This window comes from Lepidochelys olivacea, assembly GCF_965140295.1.
Source record: "Lepidochelys olivacea isolate rLepOli2 genome assembly, chromosome: 1".
In the NCBI taxonomy this organism is placed as follows: domain Eukaryota; kingdom Metazoa; phylum Chordata; order Testudines; family Cheloniidae; genus Lepidochelys; species Lepidochelys olivacea.
Genome location: NC_140411.1, coordinates 228,020,287 through 228,045,563, shown reverse-complemented (window position 1 = coordinate 228,045,563; position 25,277 = coordinate 228,020,287). Strand labels below are relative to the sequence as shown.

At 40.1% G+C, this 25,277-nt stretch overlaps 1 protein-coding gene across 1 annotated transcript in view; it reads right to left on the bottom strand.

Moving 5' to 3' along the window:
* The window catches only part of SMC1B (structural maintenance of chromosomes 1B), a 65,665-nt gene that overhangs the window by 11,008 nt on the left and 29,380 nt on the right, over positions 1 to 25,277 (bottom strand). The window contains exons 13-21 of the mRNA XM_084628349.1: positions 24,752 to 24,889; positions 23,783 to 23,899; positions 21,854 to 21,960; positions 20,241 to 20,382; positions 14,883 to 15,028; positions 13,497 to 13,650; positions 11,638 to 11,736; positions 9,619 to 9,775; positions 8,572 to 8,726 (exon numbers count right to left, since the gene is read on the bottom strand). Coding sequence (XP_084484475.1) covers positions 8,572 to 8,726; positions 9,619 to 9,775; positions 11,638 to 11,736; positions 13,497 to 13,650; positions 14,883 to 15,028; positions 20,241 to 20,382; positions 21,854 to 21,960; positions 23,783 to 23,899; positions 24,752 to 24,889 — 1,215 coding nt within the window. The remainder of the gene's footprint in view (positions 1 to 8,571; positions 8,727 to 9,618; positions 9,776 to 11,637; positions 11,737 to 13,496; positions 13,651 to 14,882; positions 15,029 to 20,240; positions 20,383 to 21,853; positions 21,961 to 23,782; positions 23,900 to 24,751; positions 24,890 to 25,277) is intronic.

Sequence of the window (25,277 nt, the reverse complement as noted above, 5' to 3'; positions counted from 1 at the left end):
TTCTAGTTGACTCACAAGCAGTATACCACTGAGGTGGGCTCGGAGTTCACTTGCAACACTGCTTTACTGAAGCCAGTATTGTGTTGGGCCTGCTGGGTAAGTGCTGGGTAATGAAACGTAAATATGTGGATGCACGACCAGGTAGCGGCCCTGCCAATATCATGAATAGGAACTTGGGCCAGGAAGGCTGCTGACGAGGCTTGCGTCCTAGTCAAGAGGGCGGTTACAATCGCCAGTGGAGGCACTTTCGCCAGATCATAAGAGAAACAGATGCAGGCGGTGATCCATGATGAAAATCTCTAGGCAGACACTGGAAGACCTTTCATCCTGTCCGCCGCTGCAATGAACAACTGTGTTGACTTATGGAACAACTTAGCCCTTTCAATGTAAAAGGCTATAGCTCTCCTGACATCCAGAGAGCGCAATTTGCACTCCTCTTCTGACTTATGAGGTTTTGGAAAGAACATGGGTAACTATATGTCCTGGCTTGTATGAAACTGCGAAACTACCTTGGGCAGAAAAGCTGGGTGCGGTCACAGCTGGACCTTGTCTTTGTAGAATACCATACAGGGTGGCTCCAAGGTAAGCATCCTAATCTCAGAGACACTGCAGGCAGACATTATTGCCACCAAGAAAGAAGCCTTCCAGGAGAGTAGAAGGATGAAGCAGGAAGCCAAAAGCTCAAAGGGGGGACCCATGAGTCACGATAGCATGAGATTCAGGTCCTAAGGAGGGAATGTGGGGATAGAGTCACTCCAGACCTTTCAAAAAAAGGACCATCATGTCATGAGCGAAGACAGACCTGCCCTGGAACGGAGGATGGAAGGCCAAAATAGCGGCCAAGTGGACCTTAATCGATGAAAGAAATGCAGAAGACAGTCCAACAATGACTGCAGCAGGGCCTGCTCGGGGTGGATACCCTGGTCCAAACTCCAGAACCTTTTCCGTTTGGCCAGGTAGGTCACCCTGGTGGAGGGCTTTCTGCTACCCAACAGGACCTGCTGGATAATGGACTGAGTACTCCTGTTCTGCATTCAACCATGTAGCAGCCAGGCTGTCAGATTCAGCGCTGCAAAGTTCGGGTGTAGAAGATTCCCGTGGTTCTGGGACAGCAGATCTGGCCAGAGAGGCAGCTGCAGCAGGGTGGCCACTGAAAGGTCCAACAGCATGCCGAACCCGTGCAGGCAAGACCAAGCTGAGGCTATCAGAATTACCTTCACTTTGTCCTGTTTGATCTTCATGAAGACTCTGTGGATTAAGGGCACTGGTGGGAAGGCATACATCAGAGCCCCCTGACCACTAGAGCAAAGAGATGTCTGGCAGGGAGCCTATGTTGATCCCCTGAGTTGAGCAGAACACATGGCACTTCATGCTCTGTCAGGACACAAACAAGTCCACCACTGGGGGGGGGGGGTGGGAGGAGAAGAGGGGTCCCCACCTTTGGAAGATCACTCCATCCAGAGGTGGTCAGTGTGATCACTTGTGGCAAGAAGAGAAGGACCTGCTGAGGTGATCTGCTAACATGTTTCTGGCCCTGGGAAGGGGCACAGCCACAAGATGAATGGCATGCTGCACACAGAAGTCCCACAAATGGAGAGCTTGTTGGCAGAGGGCTGACAATTGGGCTCTGCCTTGCTTGTTGATGTAAAACACGGCGGTGTTGTCTGTCAGGATTTGTACCACCTTGCCCTTCTGGCAGGGTAGGAAAGAATTGCAGTGTGTAGCCCAGAGATACAATGCCAAACACCCAGCGGTCTGAGGTAACTCGCAACCAGACTGACCGGAAGGGATGTAGGTGGTTGCGCTCCTTTTGAGTTCTAGGACAAAAATTCTTGCAAATACGACACTTGTCCTTTACATGCAACTCCCTCAAGCACCTTAGGCAGCTGCTATGTGGGTTGCTAATGGGCCAAGGTCTGTTGCAGGCAGAACAAGGCTTAAAACCTGGAGACAGGTGCATGCACCGCCTGGGGCTAAGACACCACTGGAACTCTAATTCACTAACACTACTTAACACCTACTTACTGACTAACTACTGTAAACAAACTATGTACAAGGCAAACAAAGGATGAGAGATAAAGAGACTCTGGGGACAAATTGGAATTGATCATATTCTTCTTAATAGAAGGAGAAGGATACTACCATAAGCAAGGTTTCTGTGCACATGAGCTCTAGTATACAAAGCACATAAAAGGAGAGAGATTCCTTCAAAATATGACACCAGTCTACAAATAGATGTAGCACAATACTAATTCTAGCAATTAAATCGAACAGACTGGGCTAACCTTTCCTACTCAGCATAAGATGACAGATAGCAAAATAAATACTAAAATGGGATGTCCCTTTTAATAACTCCTTGAACTTCTTGAGAACCATATAAAATAACAGCTTCTATCCTTAAGTTAGTGAAAACTAATTTGTGAATAAGTTGCAGGGACCATAGGGTTTTGACAAAACTTCCCATTAGTGTCGTAGCTCTATTAGAAGAAAGGTGTTATATACTTTCATCTAAAGAAATTTCTGGTATAAGACTGGTTTCAGAGTAGCAGCCGCGGTGACAGAGATGATATCCAATCCAGTCTGGTGGCATAAAACTCCAAGGTTCCAGTAGTACTCTATCCCAGAATATGAATGTTTGACGTATATAAAGGGATGTGTTATGTGGCACAAGCAGTGCTACAACTGTTGCCCACTCAGTCTGCCCCCTCCCCCCCACCAAATTTAAATAACCTGAAATGAAACTGACTGAATTTTACAAATATAAATAACATACTGATCTCATAGTTTAGCTATTTCTTTCATACTAAAACCATGAAGTCTCTGGCTCTGACTGCTCCATTCTCCTATTGAAGATAAATGTTAGGCTTCTGTCTTAAATTTTTGTCTCTTGCCCGTACACTCTTCTTCTCAGGGCATCAGAATGTCTTATCTTCAGCTGCTCCTCACTGCTCAACACCAGATACTTGCCTCACATCCCTGCTTTAGGCATTTTAGAGGCCTCCAGGCTTAGCTGACTTCCTTGGAGATGGAGAAGGCTTTTGACAGAACTGAATACAGATATTTTCCAGAGGTTTGTCACAAATTTTACTTTAGCAGTAACTTCCTCAAACTGGGAGAATTCATGGTTGCTTACCTGAAAAGTTTCCCTTCTTTGAAGGGAAAGAGCCAAAGATTGGCAATGGGTCATTGCCTGTCTGTACCTACAGGGGGCAGAAACAAAGCTAGGTGGACAGCTGACGAGGGACTTGTCCCCACCTTCAGTAGACAATCTCAGTTTCAAGATGCTTCCATAGCTAGGTCCTGTGGACTAGGAAATTAAAAAACCAAATCTCTCATCTTGCAAAAAATATTCAACAAGAGAACATTACGAATAACAAGAAAATTTTAACTAGTGCAGAAAACTGTAAGCATGAGTTAAAACAGGCTGGCCTTTTTCAGGGAGGGCCAGATCTGTTTGAAGAAGGGAAAATTTTCAGGTAAGCTGCCACAAATTTTCCCATTCTCTTTCAGGGATAGGTCCACAGATCCTCAGTGTGGGATATTCTCAGCAATGACAAAAATTCCTAGGGAGAGAACAAAATATCAGAGAAAGGATTCCCTTACCCAAAGGAATCACCACAGCATGCAAGACCCACCTGTCAAAGGCTGCATCATCTGAAGAGGAGTATCCATCTTGTAAAACTTAGTCAATGTTTAACCAAGTTGCAGTTTTACAGATTTCAATGCCCCTTCTCTGCCCACGTACTGAGTGAGCTCTGGTGCCCACTGTTGGATGGATGCCCTTGATATGCAAGGCCCTGATAGACAGTAGATGAGCCTCTGCCCACTGCAGCAATGATACTGTTCCTTTTGTAGATCCCTTAACCTAAGTCCTCTCCCCTTCCACTCAATGGTTTATGTATGCCATCACTGACATTGTCCGCCATTACCAGAAGATCACCATTCGGTAATGCTGGGGCGTTGCTGAACAGCATACTTTATTGCCCTTGTCTCTAGAAAATGTACGCTCTTCTTTTGTTCCAAGAAGAACCATGTCCCTACAGCCACCGACTTCTCAGAGAATGCTCCCCATCCTTCCAGACTGACATTTATTGTTATGAAAGATCTCTCTGGCTCTGCCATGGCCAACCTTCCTGGAATCAATCTGGGCTCATCCACCAATCCTGGGATTTCAATACGAGTGATAGAAAGCTCACTTTCTGAGATGGAAAAGTCAGAAAACAGCAGGGAAGGGACAGTAGGAAACTCTGGAGAATCCTCACATTCATTCTTGCCCCTGGCACTATTCCTACAAAACTCATTATGACATGATCATCCCTAGAACACTCATTAGGGTGCCTAGGATGCCCTCAAAAGGGTAACTGCTGATCTGATCTTGCCCTGTATTTTGGCTGACAAAGATCTGATGGGCCTTTGAGTCTATCAACACTCCAGGATGAATGAGGCACTGAGATGGCTGAAGATGACTCTTTCCAAAATTTACTATAATCCATGCTGTTGCAACGTTTGGACTGCTACTTGAGTGGATCTCTCTTTGGACAGGATTCTGATTAGAAAGTTGTCTAGTAAAGAGTGTATTTGTATCCCCGTTTGCCTGAGAATAGCAACCAGAACACTGAGGACTTCTGTGAATGCTTGAGGCGCAGATAACAATACAAAAGGCAGCACTTTGTATTGAAAATTATCAGTCCCATAAGTGAATCACAGAAATCTCCTGTGCACCTGGTGAACTGGCATGTGAAGATAGGTCTCTTTCAAATTGACTGATGTGAGGTAATCCCTCTGGCAGATGGTCACCATTATGGACTTAAAGATCTCCAGACTGAATCTGGTCTCCAATACTTCTCTGTCCTCCCCAGACTTCTTGGGTACCAGAAACAAAAACTGAGTAGTGGCCAGAGAACATCTCTGCCTTGGGAACTCTCTCTACTACACAGATTCCCGAAAGATAATATACTAAAGACTACAGATCACACCTATTTCGCAGATTTGAAGATACTGGAGAAGAGAGAAAATGATTCTTCAGAGTCTTTCAAAATTCTATGATGTACTCCTGTCAAACCACATTCAGCACCCATCTGTCCAATGTGGAGACAGACCATTGGTTCTTGAATTTTTAACAGTCCTCCCCTTAGGTGCTGTTCGTCAGAACTCTCCTGACTGTAGTCATGGATTGTTTCTAGTGTTGGAAACACTGCAGGAAGACTGGTCTCTCTCCTTTCCAGGCTTAGACTTGTTCTATTTGCTTTTGTTGTAGTCTTGCCTTCCATACTTAGAGGAACAGCCAAAAAAAGAATATTTAGACATGAAATAAAGCCAGCTATCCCTTTTCCCAGATTTGGAGTTGAGAGTTTTGTAACGTATTTTTTGATTTATCTGAAGAATCCAGTACCACTTTGTTTAATGGCTCCTCAAATAACCAACCTTCTGAATATTTTGAAGCTGCTAATGTGATTTTGACTTGTCTGTCGCCCTTCCAGAATCTTAAACAGAGGTGCCACATTGGAGGCCATAGCATGTGCTGAAAACCTCAGAAGCACCCCTGGTTACATCAGCTATGAATGCTGAAGGCACTAAGATGTTCATTAACTCTGAACCTAACTGAAGTGATTTCTTAGCAGTTAGCACCCCTGACTGCCAAACTGTCTGTCTAGGTGAGTACTGCTCTTGCAAAACATGGTGCTGCAGCAGAAGCTCTCAGAGAGGAAGATGCAGCCTCATTAGGGCACAGTGATATTTCCATTCTGCAGTCATTGGGTTCTTTTGGGGAAAAAAAGTCCCTCTCCTTTGGGATAGCAATGTCTTTGACTAGTTTCAGTAAACTGCTCTGTCCACTGTGGGAAGAGACACAATCTGCTTTTTTGCTATGGTGCATGCTATAGAATATTTTTTTGCATGCCTGGACAATCTCACAGACTTTGCTGGTGCTTCCCATTCAGCCTTAATTACTTTCCCCCAAAAGACACGAAGGGGAACGGGTGGTTCAGATTTTGAACAAGTTGGGGAAAAAACTTTTGTAATTTCTGTACTAGTCGTCTCTTCTTCCACCACCATTTTTTTCTCACTAGCTCATCCAACTCAAATAATTCAGTTGGCAAAAGATCCTCTTGCTTCACTTCATCCTGCAGCAAAGACTCTGAGACTGAATTAACCTTCCTCCTGTGAAGGTGATCCTTGACTTCTTTATTTCTCTCTTGGACTTAGGTTGGATTTTCTACCGGGGGGGGGGAGGGCAATGCTCATAATGAAAATGAAATGGAGGAGGAAGATGAAAAAGAACCAGATGTAAATAGTTTATATTCCTTTTACCATGCTTTTTCTTTCCACATTTAAAATCTTGTGAAGAGCCATTAGCTCTGGCACTCTCTGGTGATCAGTCAGAGGAACTGCTGTCCATAGAAAAACAGGCCAGTATTCTCCTAAGTTTGAGGTGATTTCTTGAACCCCTTTCTCCTTTAATTTTTACTCCTTAGGGGAGGTGAGACTAGGAACCTGAGTCAGATGAAGAGCCCTGCAAAACTCTTCCATTAACAGGCATCTCTTTTATCTTTTGAGTGTGAACAGAATCCCTGTAAGGGACACTGCAGCCATTTCCTGGGGCTTACAAGATGGCAGCCTCTACAGTAAAGGCATTTTTCATGCCAAATCCAAGAGCTCTGTAGCCTAAGAGGGAATTTCTTCCTGAGGGAGATTCCTTTCTTCTCCTCTCCATGCAGAATTCCGGACTTCCCTTAGGGCTAAGGAAAGGAGACCTGACGGGAGGGGATAGGGGTGGGACTGATGAGACCTGCACCGTGGGATGGCATACATGCAAATGGCCTTTTCAGCCACTCCATGCTCTGCCAATGGTAGATTCAGCTGGTCCTGCTTATGGCTTCCCTGTGCCAGGCTGCTGACCTGATGTAACTGCCTTTGGTTACTGACAGGCTCTCTTAATTTTTGTTTCATCTTTCAAGACATTTGCAGCCTGGCTGTCAGACTCCCTGCTGGTGGGGAACTCTCGAGGAACCAGCTCCTGGATCAGGATAAGGCAGACAAAGCAAAGCCTTTCCGACTTCATCCGATGAAGTGAGCTGTAGCTCACAAAAGCTCATGCTCAAATAAACTGGTTAGTCTCTAAGGTGCCACAAGTACTCCTTTTCTTTTTGCGAATACAGACTAACATGGCTGTTACTCTGAAACTTACCAGGTAAAGTAGCTCTCTCACCAGTGTTACTTGTTTATAATAATTATGTTTCCCCTAAACTTGGCCGGCCCAGCTAAATTATGAAGGTATGCAGGAATTAAACACATTTCTTATGTTTTAGTTCATCACCAATCTCTGCCATACCTCTAATCTGTCTTGCACTAATTTTTTTTTAAAACAAATGACGGAGTAAAATCTTGCTAAATGGCTATAACATTTCTTTAAAAACAGCCATACAGGAGACTGTATAAATTAAGTCAGAGGCTACATATCATTCCAACTCACTCTCTATAGTACATCTGTTGTTGGGTCTAGCCCACTATGTTTAAAATACAAGTAAGGGACTGCTAACTGCTATGCTGCTGGTATAAATTTGCACAGAGGTTAACACTGCTGAGTGATCTCAACTTTAACTCCCTGGCCTCCTTCAGTAAGAAAGGGTATGAACTTGGGTTTTAGGAGGCCAGAAAAGATATCTTGTATGTTGGGCACAAGAAGATATATCTGTTATCGCTGCGAAGATCTATGTTGTTAGATCTCCTGTATACAATTCAATTCTCACGCTCTTTCTGAGGGAGAATAAGTGTGGGAAATGTGTCTGTGGTATGGAGCAAAACTTGAACTCATCTGCAGAAATACTTAAAAATTTGCTGAACTTGATATGCACAAATTGTGTCTGAGATTTCCTATAATTTACTTTGAAAGACTGGTAATATTTTTCTTTTAGAAGTTTCAGAAGTACATGCTAGATGACTGATGAGGAGTTAATACAGAGGAGCAATTGTTATAAAGAACTATAGAACTAATTATACTGATATGAACTGGGTATATGTAAGAGTGGTTCCCCCCCACATTTATTTAGAGAAGTGTAGGGAGTGTTAAAACAAAAATGCTAGGGTTCAGATATCTAAAATAGTCTTGTTAACTGGTTATATGGATATCTGAATGTTCTGGATGTTTGCTATACCCACCATTAGATCTGTGAACCAATAGTATTTCCTTTAAAAACCAAAAGTAATGAATATACTTTATGCATCCTTCGTGATATTAAAATCAAATAAACTCCCAAAAGAGTGAACGCATTATTCCATCCCTCTCTTGCACAAAAGAAAGCTGTAGGTAACTGCAGACTGGTAGATACTATCTTTTCTTCACTTCATATAATTGTGATTCTCCTAATGATCTTTGTCTTCTAGTCCGTTTGCATAAATTTCATGTCCAAGACTGAAACCATAACCTATCTTTGGAGAGTTTAAAAAAAAAAAAGTGAATGAATTCTACTGTTCTAGTTAATGAAACTTTCAGTATTATAATTCCAATTACCAACTGAGGGAAAGTAAGCTAGTACACTTTTTTTAAACCAAGTACTTGAAAACATTACACACCTGAGCACAACTGTTTCTGCAGAGTTTCTTGTAGATCTGATCGATAGCTACTGAGACATGCTCAAAACACTGGCTGAAACGCTCGTATCTTCTTTTTTTCATCTGTTCAAATTCTTGCCTACATATCCTGGCTTCCCTTCTGCTGGCCTCAAAAGCTATGAAAGAATAACTGAACTTCAGCTTTGCAGGAAGTGCACAATAATAAACTTATAATTAGTTTAATTCTCTTAGTAATCCATATCTTAGCTAATAAGCATTTTACTAGAGAAATCTGTATTGCAACATAAACGGAAAACAGCTTCAGTGTATATATGAGCAACATGGCAATGTCTTAAGTTTGCTCCCAGCGCTCAGCTACTGAGACTGAAAACCTAGAAAATTGTTTGGATGTTTCCAGTTTTCCCTACACAAGACCAGACTGATGTGTGAAGAGATGGAGCTCTGCCTGAGCACAGGTTGTTCACAGTTGTATATTTAGATTGGATAAACTCTATAGCAGTTTATAAGTCTATATTTGGGTGTGGCAGTGGAATTCCTTGCACTCTCAGTAATGTGCTACTTACAGCACGCCACTAATTTTGCAGTAATGTTTGTGTTTTGAGCTCCAGAAAAGATATGGTAACTGATACATGGATTGCTTCTTCTAAGGAAATTAGCAGAAAATTCTTAGCAAATCAGTCATCTCTGAAATTTAATAAAACCTCTTATCAAGGAATATACTATATCTTGCTTACAAAGATATTTTTGGTGAAGATACAAACAGAATTAATGATGGAACACAAAATTTTAAAGAAATAATTTGGAATAAGATGCAACATTTTATAAATAAGATTATTAATATGAAATGGCAGTATAAAAGTGTAACTAAGGAAAAACACAGGGCCTCTAGTAGTAAGTCTCTGATACAAACACAAAGGAAATACTCAAATATGTGAAAGGAGTAAAAAATAAAAAAAAATAAAAAATAGGACCGGTTTCAGCATAAGGATTATGCAGGATGGAAAATTTTCACAGAAATGGTTACTAATAAGGAAGATTCAGTGTTACCATCTACTGATTCCTGGAACTTGTCCTTAGCCGTCTGCAATTTCTCTAATGCTCTTAGGTTTGGTGCAGCTGTTTTGAATAAAACGTTTTCTTTGGATACTATTTGCTGCTGCAGTCGTGTCAGATGAGCCTCAATCTCTTTATCAGACTGTAGGTCCTAAGTAGAAGACAAAAAGCCATAAAAGGGGATTACTTGCGAAGAGAATCAGCAGGCTCCCAAACAAGAGGGCCCTATACAAACTGGTTCACCACAGATGGAAATATACCACGTGTCCCTTACATCAGGACACAGTAAGCAGAAACAGCAGCCGAACAAACCTTGGCAATAGTCAGGAATAAACATTTTTTTTTAAATGCCCAAGATAATTTAAACTGAAATAAAATGGACAAGAAGCATGGTCAAAGGCCTCTGCCTTGAGAAAACCTTTTAAATCAATTCCATCTGGCAGCATGACACCTCCTAGCAGAGAGGTCTGGTCTCTTAATATTCTGCCTTGAACTCCTTAGACAGGCCACGACATCCAATCATATAAGGCTTAAACCAAACAGTTCTGTTGTTATGTGAAGCAACTTGAGCTCTGGGTGACATTCCCTGCAATTCTGCTGGAGAAGAAGTATTTCTGATACTGTAAAAGTGTTTTCCTTAGCTCTATTTGAAGAGCTAGGTAGGATCTTTAGCCCTCAGAACCAATTTTGATTGTTCCTGAGTATCTTTATAAAAGACCTTTACAAAACGATGACCAACTCCTTCGAGCCTGGTATTCTGAAGCAGGATTAGCAGCCACATTGCTTGTGTAAGGGGAGAATTTTTTAGGAAAAGCTCTTCCAGACTCACTACTACAGCTTCTTGCAGTAGCAAGTTGTGAAAAAGATTTTTGGTCCTTTGAGGCAAGGTCTTGCAGGTATTGCAGATTGGCCTGAGCACATTTCCCTGAGATATAAAACACCCTTTTTGTGCCGTTGTACAGTAGGGAATATAGAGGGACAAGAAAAGTATCTTAACTCTTATCAACAGATTGGTCATCTTGAACAAGAACATAAAAAAAGATTGAGTGCATAATACACTCAACGATCTAAGCCACTCCACTTAACTATTTACAACTCTTTCATGAAAACTAACATGACGGAGAAAGGGAAAGACTGGTTCTGCAACCTCTCCAGAAGATGAACAGATGATCCAAAGGATTCTTACAGAAGACAGGGTATTTATATCCTTGGTCTACAGCTATGGCTCTCAACCTTACCAGACTACTGTACCCCTTTCAGGAGTCTGATTTGTCTTGCGTACCCCCAAGTTTCACCTCACTTAAAAGCTACTTGGCTTACAAAATCAGACATAAAAATACACAAGTGTCACAGTATGCTATTAGTGAAAAATTGCTTACTTTCTCATTTTTGCCATATAATTATAAATCAATTGGAATATAAAATATTGTACCTACATTTCAGTGTATAGTATACAGAGCGGTATAAACAAGTCATTGTCTGTATGAAATTATAGTTTGTACTGACTTCGCTAGTGCTTTTTATATAGCCTATTGTAAATCTAGGCAAATATCTGGATGAGGTACCCCCTGAAAGACCTTTGCGTACCGCCAGGGGTACGTGTACCCCCGTTGAGAACCACTGGTCTATGGAATGCAAGGCTCCGGGGAACTGATACAAGGCCCTTATCTGCCAAACACTATTCTTGAAAGTTCTGTGGCCAGGTATGTGACTTCTATTGCAGGGCCCCATGAATGTAACAGTATGAAGGAAAATTGGAATTTCTGTTCCTCCTCCATTAGATTTGCACTTAACTTTAAATTATAGCATGCACTTTTTGTAAAGTGGAATATTCTGATCGATAAAATGCACATATACTAATGCTAAAAAGTCATGATGTCTAACAGGAAATGGCTGCTATCAAATCTCAAGCTTACTAGTTTTCAGTCAAAACATTTGTTTAAGATTATGCTGAAGAATGCATGAAAGCGTCATTATATAGTACTATAAAGTAAATAAAACAAATGGCTTCACCGTTAGATCATCTGTTAGACTGCTGTAGTCTATCTGAATTGCTCTCTCTCTTTCATAGATATCTGCAGTAGCCTCAGTGCTCTCTGCTTCAGTTCCCAGCTGTAACACAGATGAAGGGCTTTTAAGTTCAGAAATATAGTGATCTTCTTAGTTTTTAAAAAGAACAAAGTCTACATGACATGGAATGAGGGAGAAAAATGGAGCAACTTTTCCTTTCCTAATTTAATACACTTTTGTAATCAAACATTATGGTTTACTAGTTGATTAGAAGGAGGTATTAATAGTCGAAAATGCTGTCTTTCTATGAAGTTTGAAGAATCCAGCACGTGCAGTTGTGGGGTTAACATGAAAGCAGAAGTGGATTTGTCCAGAGTGCACTTAAAATGGACTAACTCCATTTCTGGTCTGTCAGAATGGGCTTTCCAGGGAGTTTTAAAATCCCCCTTCAAGAAAGGCTCCCAGGGACATCAGTCAACAGAAAACACCCCTTCTAGTCAATTGTCCTTAGAAAAAAAATAAACCACTCTCTTTCTTTTTAGGCTGCTGGGCAAGGAGCACAAGCAGACTGCCTCCTACTCATTGCAAGCCTGGGTCAACAATTACCGACTTCAGCTGTGTCCCAGTCCTCACATGCAGCTTCCATCTTCCTCATTGTCAATACCCCATTACTTTCCCTCCCATATTCCACACATCAGTGACACATTACTACGTCCCCTCAAAGTTATCCACCTTGTTCCTACTCCATGACAGCCACAGCCCCCTCTCACCATATGCCATCTCCTTTCCGCCAATGTAGTCACTCCATGAGTACCCTCCAAACCCCTTTCTCTCCACTGAATGCCCCTGTCCCCTTGTTCTTCCTTCCTCCTCTCCCACCCATTTCTACCTATCCTCACCCAGAGGAGCTTTCCCAAGACTGGATCCAGGGAGCTTCCTTGCAAATTTCCTTCCTCCCTTTCACTCTCTCTCCTGAGAAAAAGGTAAAGACTTTTTACTCTTCACAGCAGTTGGGGGGAGGGGGAAGGGCAGAGGCAATCCTGCTGACACAGCCACCTGGCAGGTAGAGGGACAGTTTGCCCTGGGGCACCTGTTTCGGGGGGAAGGGGAGGAAACAGAGTAGCTTTGCAACCTGGCACGGAGTCTCACCGTCACTTGGTTTGGAGGCCCTCTCAAACAGAGAGCGGAAGCTGCCACTGCAGGGTGAGCTTGCCCTCCAACCCCCTGACCAGTCTCCCCCCAGTGGTGATTTTTTTTGGAAGGGTGGAGGGCCCCGAGTTTCAGATTTTGCCCTAGACTCCCAAAATCCTCTGAGTGGCCCTGCCCACTATGAAAGTGAGGAGGGAGGACTTGAAACTGTCATAAGTATTCCTAAGAGTATATTCCATTTCTAATTTATTTGACTTTATTTCTATACCTGTTGGAGGAAGGAAGCTCAGATTTAGAGAATATTCATATTTAGGATAGGGGAGAAATGTCAGAATATCATCTAAGGAGGAGTCCTCAATAGGATGAAATTCAGATTTGAATGATTTTCTATCTAAACCCCTAGGTTTTACATTTTTGCAATAATAGTTTTGTCTTTATGCATCCTCTTAAATGTTTATTTGCAATGTTGATAGGGCAATGCCTTTGTATTATGAAGCTTTTATTATTTTCAATAAGATGTTGCCAATGTGGTTGCGTGTAAAAATGTGTGATAGCCCCTTCTATTGGCTGCATAATGATGGATTTGGCCAGTGCCTATATTATTTTACATTATTATGTAACCAGGACAGTCAGCCATTAGGAAAAAAAAACATTTTACTTCAGGAATATGTTTTCTGCTATAATACATCTTTCATAAGTATTTTCTACAGTACCTCTACTTCACTGATTTCATCCAGTGACCCCAATAAGACAGAAATTCTCAAATCTTGGACCTTGCATTCAAGAAGCATATTATGTCTCTCTAATCTCTTCTGTTCCAGAGAGGTTTCAATAGATATAGCTTCCTTTTGCAACTTACCCATTTCCCTGCAACCATACAAAAGGTATGAAACGGTTAAAACACTGGCATTATTAAAATTATATAACTACACAACTTGGAAACCAATCAGGCATGTACTAATAGAAACCATAAGTATTTCTCTACTGTAGTCTACATTATCTATTAAAAGGTAATTACTTGGTACTGTAATGATCTGAAGTCCTATATAATGCATTAGCACCAAGAAGGAATTAAAGCTAAGCAGACCGTTAAAGTCATTTTTCAAACATGGATTCTTTTACCAATACCAGAGCGGCGGAAAATAACAGTCTTGGTATATCAAAGTTCAAGCTTTCAGAATTTAGCACACACTTACTATCCATCAACTACAATCACAGCCCATACTTCTGCTCATGAAGATTTCTTCCCTTCAAACCGTGAACTGATATAGTATCTTCTCCTAGCATTACTTGAAATACAATTCAAGGTCACCTAATCAATTTACTGTAAAAATATAAGTGGCTAAATAATAATCCTAATAGTGAGCAGTCAAAAACTAATTTATCATAATTGTTACACAATATATTCTGTATAGATGAGTATTGAAATTATGAATTCTTAGAACTTTTTTATGAAGTATACTATGAGAAATATTTCACAAATTTTCTTAGCTAACACATACATGTTTATCCCCAAAAAGGACGAATCACTGGATTGAACAATGGCTGATAATGTATGGCTAATAATGATCATGTATTGATTCAGTAGGAGACGCTAAAAGAGAATATATGCACAGAGATTAAGCAGGATTGATGAAGACAAGATGGACTAAACTAAAGGAGGAACCATTCCCACAGAAGAGGATTTAGCAGCAGAAGCAGGACAAGAAAGCAGTTTATAATTAGTATTTCCCTCAAGATATGCAATACCTGAGAGGCACTGAGTGTAGCACTGTGCAAACAGAAAAAATTCTAAAAATCACGAGAAGACATTAATCAAAAATTCAAGGTTTAACTATTTCTAACTATGGGAGACCAGGATGAGACCTAATGGGGGTGGGGGGCATATTATCCCACATCTACCCACTACAGGTTCGTACACCTTCCTTTGTAGCATCTGGTGCTGACCACTGCTGGAGACTGGATCACTGGACTACACTGACCTCAGGCCTGATCCAATATGACAACTGACTTCCCACAAAAGGTCCAAGCATCTAAAGTGTTGACCTCTTTTGAAATTACTAAACTAATTATTATACCCGAATACAGTTAGTAATTACCTATTAAGGGTTAATAATTTCTTCCTTGATTCCTCAACTTCATTTTGGGATTTTGTAACCTCTGTTTTGAGTGTTATTAATCTATCCTTAAGATGCTGTTGTTCCTCCATTATTTCATTCACCATTAGTAAAAATTCTTCCTCATCCTGCATAAAAAATAATTTCATATTCTTAATGTTATGTTATCTTTTATTTTAAAAGTCTAATTATATAGCATATGCCATTATATAGCAAGAGGGAATCAAAGTTTAAAACCTTTATACCGTATTACATTGGTATAACAAACTAGCTGTCAGTTTCTTTATAAAGCTATTCATGCTGTGAAACTATTGCACTTGAAAATACTCAACTACACAGATTCCTATATATCCAGTGAGCTATTCATGGTACTTTCTTAAACAAAGATCCAAAAGAATTTTATTGAGAGCATATATAGTCTTAATCTCAAAGGATTACCTTAATACATAGTAAAGGCCAATAAACTACCTTCCAATAGTTTTGTAGAGATTGAAACCACATGATGTCTAAAAAGCATTTCTTCTTATTTTGTATAGCAAATTAAAATATAAAGAAATTAAAATATATAAAAAAGTTACAACACATCTATAATATTTGTGTAAAATAATAATAAATGTATAAAGGTTAATACATCTATAATATCTGTCTATGTTAGAGAGGAGGTCAAGCAGGACACCTCTATTCTCACATTTGAAGCATCCAGCCACCAGTTAAGTGCTCACAAGATTTGGGGTGGTACCATGAACAATGTGCTCAAATGATGCTTGGCTGGAAAGTACACAAATCTAATGGCCACAGAAGGAATCTGCAAGCAGCATCACGCAGGAACACACCTACGTGTGTCCTGTTAGTCCCAGGCATGTGTGAGTTCTCATGCACAAGTTACTGAAGGACTCTTCTGGCAGGTATGCTCACGCTGACCATGAGTTGAGTTTGAATTCTATTCACGCTCGACAGCATGAGAGACCATTTTTCATAATTCATTAGAAGCTCTAATTAGGAGAGCAAGGAGAGGATTCAATGTAGAGCTGTCTTGGTCTCAGTCCTGGGACTTGACCCTGATCAGCCTATCATCTAGGTATGGGTAGACACGCAGTGCCTATTTCCTTAGATATCTCACTACCACTGGTAGGCAACCTGTGAATACACTCAGTGCCATGGACAGTCCATAGGGTAGGACTCTGTATAGATAATGCTTTGGTCCCCCTATAAATCTGAGGTACTTTATGAGCCAGGTAGATGGTAATAGGGAAGTATGGATATTGCAAGTTGAAAGTCACAAACCAGTCTTAACCTCAAAGTGATGCACACAAGCATTACCATCCTGAATCTGAGACAGCATGTTTATCTGTTGAGCCTCCTCAGGTATAGGACACGACCAAAAACCCTTCTTTTTTGGAATAAGAAAATACAGTGAATAGACTTTCTTCCCCTGTATTCCTGAGGTAACTCCTATTATTACCAGCCAGAGTAACGAGGACAATTCTGTTTGTGAAAGGCTCTCATGATAAGGATCCCTGAAGAGGGATGAGAAAGGAGACAGGAAGAGGGTAGGGAGAAGAATTGGATGGTATAAGCATGTGGCAACCTCTAGCACCCATTTGTTAGTGGTGATGTCCAACCATGCCTTGTGGGACGAGAGGAGGCTGGTGCTCAAGAGATTGCTCAGTTGACTAGCGTCAGTGCAGCTTTCAACCAAACTATCAAGTCTGCCAACGCATGAATGCAGTGCTGTGTGCGGCTGGTGTCGAGAAGAGTTATCAACCTCTTCCGTACTTTTATAGATTTTTAGACTGATTGGGATATGGAGGTGTTTGTTGCCTATCCTGGTGTTGTGATCGATGATGGTACACTGGAGGCATACAGATTCCTGGGGACCTCCACATCTCCTTTGAGTCCTTTAGCAACTACAGGGTGCTGTTTTCTCACTAAATAGTTCTGATCCTTTGAATGGTAAATCCTCAGTTATGGCTTGCACTTCATGAAGAATGCCTAAAGCCAGAATGCTATTTACATGGTAACAGACTGTGGCCATGGACCAGACTGTGGTATCTGCCACATCCACTGCAGCCTGAAGAGCTGACTCTGTTACCCCCTGGCCCACTGTAACAAGGTAATTAAGCTATTCTTTCTTCTGGGGGGGGGGGGGGGAAGAGGCAGGGTCTGTTGAGTGGCATCCCATCCCATATTAAGAAATTGTACTCGGTTAGGACAACCTGGCAAATTTGACACTTGCAGCTTGAATGAAGCAGAGGAGGACTTTCACCCAAACAGTTAAGTCTTTTGGGATCCTTTTCTTTTGTTGGGTTTCTGGTGAACATGGACAGCCAGGAGTACTAAGGAACTGGGGTTGAGGTGCAAGTAGAAATACTCAATTCCTTCAGTACTAGATATCATTTTTCTATGCATTTCATAGTCAGTAGGTGACTGGCATTTACCACAGCACTCTTTCTGTATCTAAAGATCTCATTTCTAGGAAGAGATATTCTGGCTAGTCCCAGGGATGACAGGATATATTAAAAAAAAAATTGAGATTTCTTGGTCTCCAAGGTGTCTGATCTGTATCAGGAGCTCCTAGAATGCCCTAAAATCATCTAGGATCAGCATCAGTGCTGAAATTATTGTTTCATCTGGAGTTGACAAAGACAGGTCCTCTGCGGGGCAAGAGTTTGGAAGAAGACTGCTGCTGCTGCTGCTGCATTCATACCTCTGGGTCCCACTCTTCCTGGTACTCAGGTATTATTGGAGACAGTGATATCACTGGGGAGGACCACCTTTTCCTTTTTTTTCCGTTAGAGGCAAGTGGTTTCTCGACACCTGGAATGGTAGGCCTCAGTATTTCCAGAACAGTCAGGGCAGCATCCTGTAAACATATGGGTGGCTTGGAGGTTATTGTGGTTGTACCAGTGCCAATCCTGATGTGATGGAGTCCTGAGATCCGCTGATGGATCTTATCTGGGACAGTTCTCCGCTCAGTCAGAGGGGACAGATGGCTTTATCTCCTCCATAGATGCCACCAATAGGTAAGGCGCCAGCAGTATCAGGCTTGTGCTGGTACCAAGGGATATCTCCAGTGCTGGGTATGGATCTGGCACAGGTCGCAGTTGTTCCTCCAGTGCCAGTGCATATGTAGGGGCGCTTTCAGTATCCAGCCTGGTACCAATGGTGTCTGCTGCGTAGCACTCTGTTATTTTCCTGACTCATCTTAAGTGACGGTTGAGGCTTGGGAAGGAGGGGGGTTATCCCCCAATATCTTACTGGGACTCTCTACATAAGTGGACACTGAGCATTGCCATGAGCTTCTGCCCTATTGCTGTGTGTGACTGCAGTCGGTGCCCTGTTTCAATGTCTAGGGCATGATCTGAAGGTCTAGGTGAATCCAGTGCCATGGATGTTGTGTTGGCTCTTTGCTCAGCCCAGAATTCTCCGTTCGTAGGCATCACCCACCTGGTCAGTGCATGCTTCACTGGTATGGAGGTCCTCAAACCCCCAGGGATTCTGATGCTGCCTTCATTGACTGCTCCAGGAGATGGAGGTTCAGTCTTTTGTGTCATTTGACTCCTGATGCAAGTGGAGAATGAGGTGCAGAACACCTGCTTGGGATCAGGTGCCCGATGTGCCCATATGCAAATAGAATCAATGTTATAAGATAAAATGAGTGAGGCATGAGGCCTGTGGGTTTTAAGTCTACAAGGACCTGTAGAGGGGGACCTTGCGTCAGAGAAAATCAATCAGCTTGGGTTTTATTCTGTTCCAATTTCTTAAAATAAGGAGAATGAAGGCTGTTCTAAAGAATCTTCACAAGATTTATGAAGTTTGGATGAGAATAGCTAATATTAAAGCATGAGCAAGACAGACACACATTAGGTTCCACACTGCTGCCACGGGCAGTAGGAGGGAACTAAGGGAGGGTCACAACTGCCTCACCTTTACGCTCTTGTATGGGAGCATGAAGAAGCTAAGGATGCATGAGTGGCCCCATTGCTAGAAAAAAGAATATATAGCAGGATCCATGCCAACACACACTCAAAGAACTTTCAGATACTTTTTCTTTGCTTTGATAAAATTAAAACAGCATCCCATTCTCTATGATTACAAAGACCCTTACCCTACAACATGGAAGTAAATAGGAATTTTGTCTTTGAATTCAGCAAGAGTGGACGAAGCCTAAAAGGCACTGGGAAGAAGGCATTCATGGAAAGCCTGCAGAGACAGCCCTGTCCACAGCAGACACTGGTGGGGGCATGGCCAGCAGCTTCATGACTACATAGGTCCACTATCCAAAACCACCAAAACGGAGTGTGGGGGCACAGATGCTGTGAACTCTATTATAGTCCATGGGCTATTGTAATAGTCTCCCAAAATTCCCTCAGCATTGGAGAGAGGATTCCATCCTTCTCACACATAAACTCCCATTTACTCACAGCCCATGCAATCAGATTTTAGGGGAAAGGATTTTAATCACAAAAGAGGAATATATGCTTTGAACTCTTTGAAAAAATTTTATTTTGATGCTAAATTATTTTCCCCTCTCCAGAAATACACCTTTCCTCTGTATTTTAATAATTTGATTTACTTTAATGGAAAGATGTGGAAAATAGAGATGTACCTGGCATCATTCTCAATATGGAGCAGGTTTATGTGGGATAAATAAAAGATATATTACTTAGATGTTTAACACACTGCAACATCACTTTCCTTTTCACTGCTTCGCATGGATAGACAATTTATCAATATAAAGGGATAAAATAATGCTAATTGCATATGAATGTGTAACTTTTTATTACTGCATATGCTCACGATTTTTTAAGAGTGAATTTTAAGAAAAGCCAAGTACAAAGAAAGTATCTACATGTACAGTCAACTTTAAAAACTACTTCATACAAAAATATGAGGCCATTCTGTATGCTCAGTTATGCTGAAGTTATTTTACGCTGACTATATTTACTACGTGTAAAGTATTTTGAAGATGAAAAGCATGATATAAATGCTTACTAGTTTAGCAGTCACTAGTAAAATTTGCTAAAGAACCTCAACAATGTGCTATTAATATTTTAACTGCATGTTTACCTATATCCATTGATACATACATGTTGCATGTTCATGCAATTAAAGACATTCCTGTAATGCACATGTACAAGCAGACAGAGTTAAAGTTGCTCTTAATATTTTCTTTTTCCAGTTCATATACCATGTTATTTTAACATATTTGTTTCAAAGTTAAAATGTATACAACTGAATATTCTGAACATTTATAAATAAGTATCAGGTTCACTTAAAATAATGCTTCTCTATATTTTCCCTCTCTCCTGCAATTAGACATTGCTATGTAACAGTTACCTTCTTTAGCCTGACAATCTCAGCCTCATCCTTACGAACTGCCTCCTTCAACATGTGGATCTTGTTCACCAACTTCTGTAGCTGGCCACGACTGTATTCGAGCTGAATGCTCAATCGTGTCTTCTGGTTTTCAAACTCCAGTCTGGCCAAACATAACGTAACAACATTATTTTTGGCCAACACTCAGAAATCAGTTTAACACTGATTTAAAAGTGTCCATAAAAAAAGACTGCAAAACAAATGTACCCCATTCGTTTTTACTTCAGAATAACTGAATATAAATGCAAAGAGCACACTAAATTTAACATGATAATTTAGACACAGGATGACCATTGCAGAATAAGTATGCAATCCACAAATGAAGTATCTCGCAGATATACTGAAAGTAGTAATAAAAACCCCACTCTCGTTCGTCCTGAGTACATTGATGACTACTTCCACAAAAACATTTTGTCCCATCAGAAACAAAATAACACTAAGTTTAGTGCTTCTCGCTTCTCAGTACAAGGTATGTACTCATGATCGATACAGAAAGCTTCTCCTTTTATTGTTCTGTTATCAGCTTTTTAAAACCACCCTCATTTGAACCAATTCTCTGCAATCTAAAACCAGGATTTAAAATGGAGCATATCCACTATTCTGAAGTTTAAAATCCTGTTCAACTATGAACCTGTACAAGTATTTGAATCTCAGCCACATGCAAGGAAAGTGTTTTGTCCTCAGTAAGTTTCGAGATGACATCACATCAGAATGACCGACTCAACAGATAACCTGGGTGCAGAAAAGGAATTGGACTCTATTACTGGCAATCTGTATTAGAATACAGGCAAAGTTAACAACTCTAAGGTCCGTGAATCACTGTCTGCTTGGCTGAGGATACAAAAAATGAACAGTAATCCTTATTTTGAGTTTTCAGTCTATAAGATTGTAAGGGGATGACTTCATATCCAATCCTGAACAGAACACCAGTCTCCAGTGCTTCTGACTCTCCTCTAAGAAAGAAACTTGTCCTTTGTCACTTAAGTATGTGAATGAAATCCCTATTGTTGACGTTATCAATTTGAAAATATCTTGTATGAGGTTCTAATTTTGTCATCGGGTGTTTTTATATGGGAAACATTACGTCCTTACATTTGGTTCTCCTTTGAAATGCATGACCTCGTGTAGTGAGGCAGAGTATTAATCCACTACACCTTGATTAATAGCATTAATGTTTTCACAAATTTAATGATAAAACTATTTCTCTGGGCTGTTTTTAGATTATTCTTCTTGTTTATTGCTGTATTATATATATAATACTGTAATAATGTCAAATGTACAGTATTATTAATATATTCTTATCTAACCAGTTTGTTGTGAAACACTACTGTGGACTAATATTGCAGCTGGCATAGTAGCCCCAGACAGACAGTATACCGAAGCTAATTCCCAGTAATAAGCACATTACCACATTGTTAGGGTTGCTAGATAGGTTGTGATGGAGAAAATCTGACATCTTGCAGTAAATCTCTTGGGCTTTGGCAATCCTTCCTACAGTAACTATGCAATTACTAAATTACTGGTATATTCGTTTTGATAAAGCCTACAGCAATTTTCATTTGTTTGAAAAACACCTTTTTCTGTCAGTTTCTTCCTGCTGTTTCACATGTTCTTGCTCAAATACACGAATATTCTCTACCCCAATCTCTTCACAGAAGTCTTGGAATACAGCATCTTCAACCTTTAAACAAACGACCCAAAAAAACTACTTAAACTTTTTTAATTCACGTAAGAGAAACATTTTATAAAAAAAGATGTTTTATATTTTGGGCAAGATTTTAAAGAAGTTTTAGAAACATAATGTATTTTAAAGCTGCTGGGAATTTAGTTGCACTAGGAATTTTCAAAGTGGAGGTGAAGTCCAAATAACCAGACAGTGCGAGTGAACTTCATAGGATGAGGAGAGGAATCCCTACTTCAGCCGTTTGTGCCAGAGCAGGAGCAGTGTTACTCCAGAGACAATTCAAGGTATCAAACTGGAATATCAGCCTCACACTCCTACCCATGGCTCCCACTCTCTATGAAAAAGGAGAAGGCTATGGGGTATGCAGAGCTGCCGATCCTCCAGGCCCATTCCTGCCCCTAAATTCTTCTGCAAAGCTAAGCTCTGTGCCACAGAGGAGAGTGCTTATTCCCTGTTAGAAATCCTATTCCCTTCTCCACATTTATACAGTGGAATCACAGCAGTACAACTACCACAGGTTACTCTTACTGACAAAAAGAGCAAAAAAAAAAAAACTTTCCCCAGACTAGAAAATGGTTAACCTAAAAATAATAAACAGATAAATGAGTTTGAAGATTTGGAAAATTATGCTTACAAAATTAAAGGGACAATGGGACACATACAAATACAGTGAGTACTCCATTTTGCACTTATCAGAGGAACAAAATTTTAAAAACATGCAGCACAAGCTCATATGGATCTCTGAAAGAAAAATAAAAGCTCTCACAAACAGCTGTAAGTTAAATGTAATGCCAAAAACTACACCATATATAAACACATCAATACTCAGGCTTATTTAACACCATCAATAGATACACTATTCTTAGGAAATTCTTAATCTACATTTTCTTTTGCTATAAAAGCAAGCACTACATTATTTACACAGGAAATGACAACATGCTTGGAAAATGTGCTTTTGGTGAGAACTGTATTTCAACTATCAAGCCCTGTATAGTTGACTCACAGTAACTAAGAAACCTGTTTTTATAAGTAGTGAGATACAAAAAAAGTCAATTAAATTTTTAAAATTGAAAAATAAAAATTCTAAAATAATTTCTATGTGGCATACAAAAATGCTTAATTTTATGGTGTGACAAAGGGTTGAGATGTTCCACAGAGACACTTGTGAGCATTGCAATAATCTCAAATTAATGCAAATAAAACCTTTATATTATACCACCATGAATTTTGATATATAGACTATTTTGATCATGATGGCAAACACTACAGTTAAGGTTGAATTCCAGTTTCTGTTTTAATATTCCTTTAATAAACTAATTCCCTTTGGTTTGAAACCTTCTACATTTTGTCTCAGCTGTGAATATTTTGTTGGAGTCTCAGCAAAATCACTTCAGTGTATTTTTAAAGTTACTTGAACAGAGGAAATTCCCCCCCTCCCATTATTCCAAATAAAACTGTAGTGTTTATGGAAATGAAAAAAGGCCACCTGAAACTTCAAATTAGTTTTGTTTTGTTCTATATTGCTCACTTAGGAAGTACAAAATTCTGGTTTGAATAAAAATGATTCAGAATTTTAAGGTTACGAACTGTTAAAATTTGGATGTTGAAACACACATATTAATTTTTAGGATGACATCACTGGTAGAATAGTATAGCATGCTGCATGTTCCCTGGAGTGCTTCAGAACATCTAGACTGTAGCTACTGTTCAGACACTAAAGGTTTCATAATTGCATGAGTTCACTCTCAACCCTACAGAGAAGTTGCTGTAAACCATTCGTAACTCCATAATTTGTCATGAACATTATACAATGTGTTACCTCATTCATTTTCTTTTGAAACTCTTCAATTTTCTCTGCTCTTTGTAACAGTCCTTCATTCAGCATAGCATATTGTGATTTAATATTTACTAACTCACTTTCCAGCTTAGATTTTTCCTAATTACAAAGAGGAAGAAGGAAATAAGTATTTATACTGGTTTCTTTAAACAAAATGAATGATATTCTAAATATTAATAGATGCTTCTGACACTATGGCTATTTATCTTGTGTTGAGTTAAGGAGTTACAACTTTTTTTCTGAAATCACTATTATTGATTTAAGTATAATGGCTACAATTCTACAGAACGGAAAGCAAATTACATATTACAAATAAACATACCAGCTAAGACTTATTGAGTCATGCACCTTTTTGCGAGGGCTACTATCGATCAAGTTTAGGTGAGTGTCAAGCAAATTTTTTTTAAAAACAGTAACACCTAAAAGAAAGCCTCGTTGCTTTAATATAGTAATTAATCTTGTTCTCTAATTTTATTAATTCTCTAATCATAACCACTACTTGCTAAATATAATTCCAACAACTACATAAAGAAAATAAATATAAGATCTACTAAGCTTGTGGATGTTGTATTGAGTATTAGCTACAACATTTATTAAGCATAAAAATTATAACCTAAGGGCTTGTCTACATTACCCGCAGGATCGAAGGGCAGCGATCGATCCAGCGGGGGTTGATTTATCGCATTTAATTGAGATGCGATAAATTGACAGCTGAGCGCTCTCCCGTCGACTCCGGAGGTGCAGGCAGAGTTGACGGGGGAGCATCAGCAACTGACGCACTACAGCGAAGACACCGTGGTGAGTAGGTCTAAGTACGTCGACTTCAGCTACGTTATTCATGTAGCTGAAGTTGCATCACTTAAATTGGTCCCGCCCACCACCCCCAGTGTAGACCAGGCCTAAGATCACCAAACCAGAGGAAAAAACAGGTGCTTCGTTATTCTGTACTACCTTGTAGAAATTAGCAAGGTGTTTCTTTTTAATATTCTCTAATTCACTCTGCGAATATTTGAGCCGGGTCTGAGTTCCCTGGCACTGTGCCTGTAACTGTTTCAAGTCAGTCTCCTTACGTTTGATCTTCATTAATTCCTAAAACAGATTTCAAAAACTGTATGAGAAAATATACATAAAAAGTACGTTTTAAAAACAGAAGTCAACTTCATAATACTCTATTCACAGGCCAGAAAATATCTTTATGATCATAATCCGACTTCCATTTAACAGGGTGTTTAATTAGACAAATTTAGCACAGGTAAGCCACATCTACGTGAGCCAGCTGACCACAATCAAGTTAAGTTTTGATGGTGTGGGGCATATTTGAAAATGCTTTTCAAACATTGGTTCACTTTCTAGTGTAAAAGGGCATAAATTGATAAATTACTGCTCTGGCCCTCCCAACAAAATCTATGAAATCAAGTTTTACAGTCACAATTCATGAAAGATTGTTCTCTGTTGCATGCTTACAATTTTATTCTCA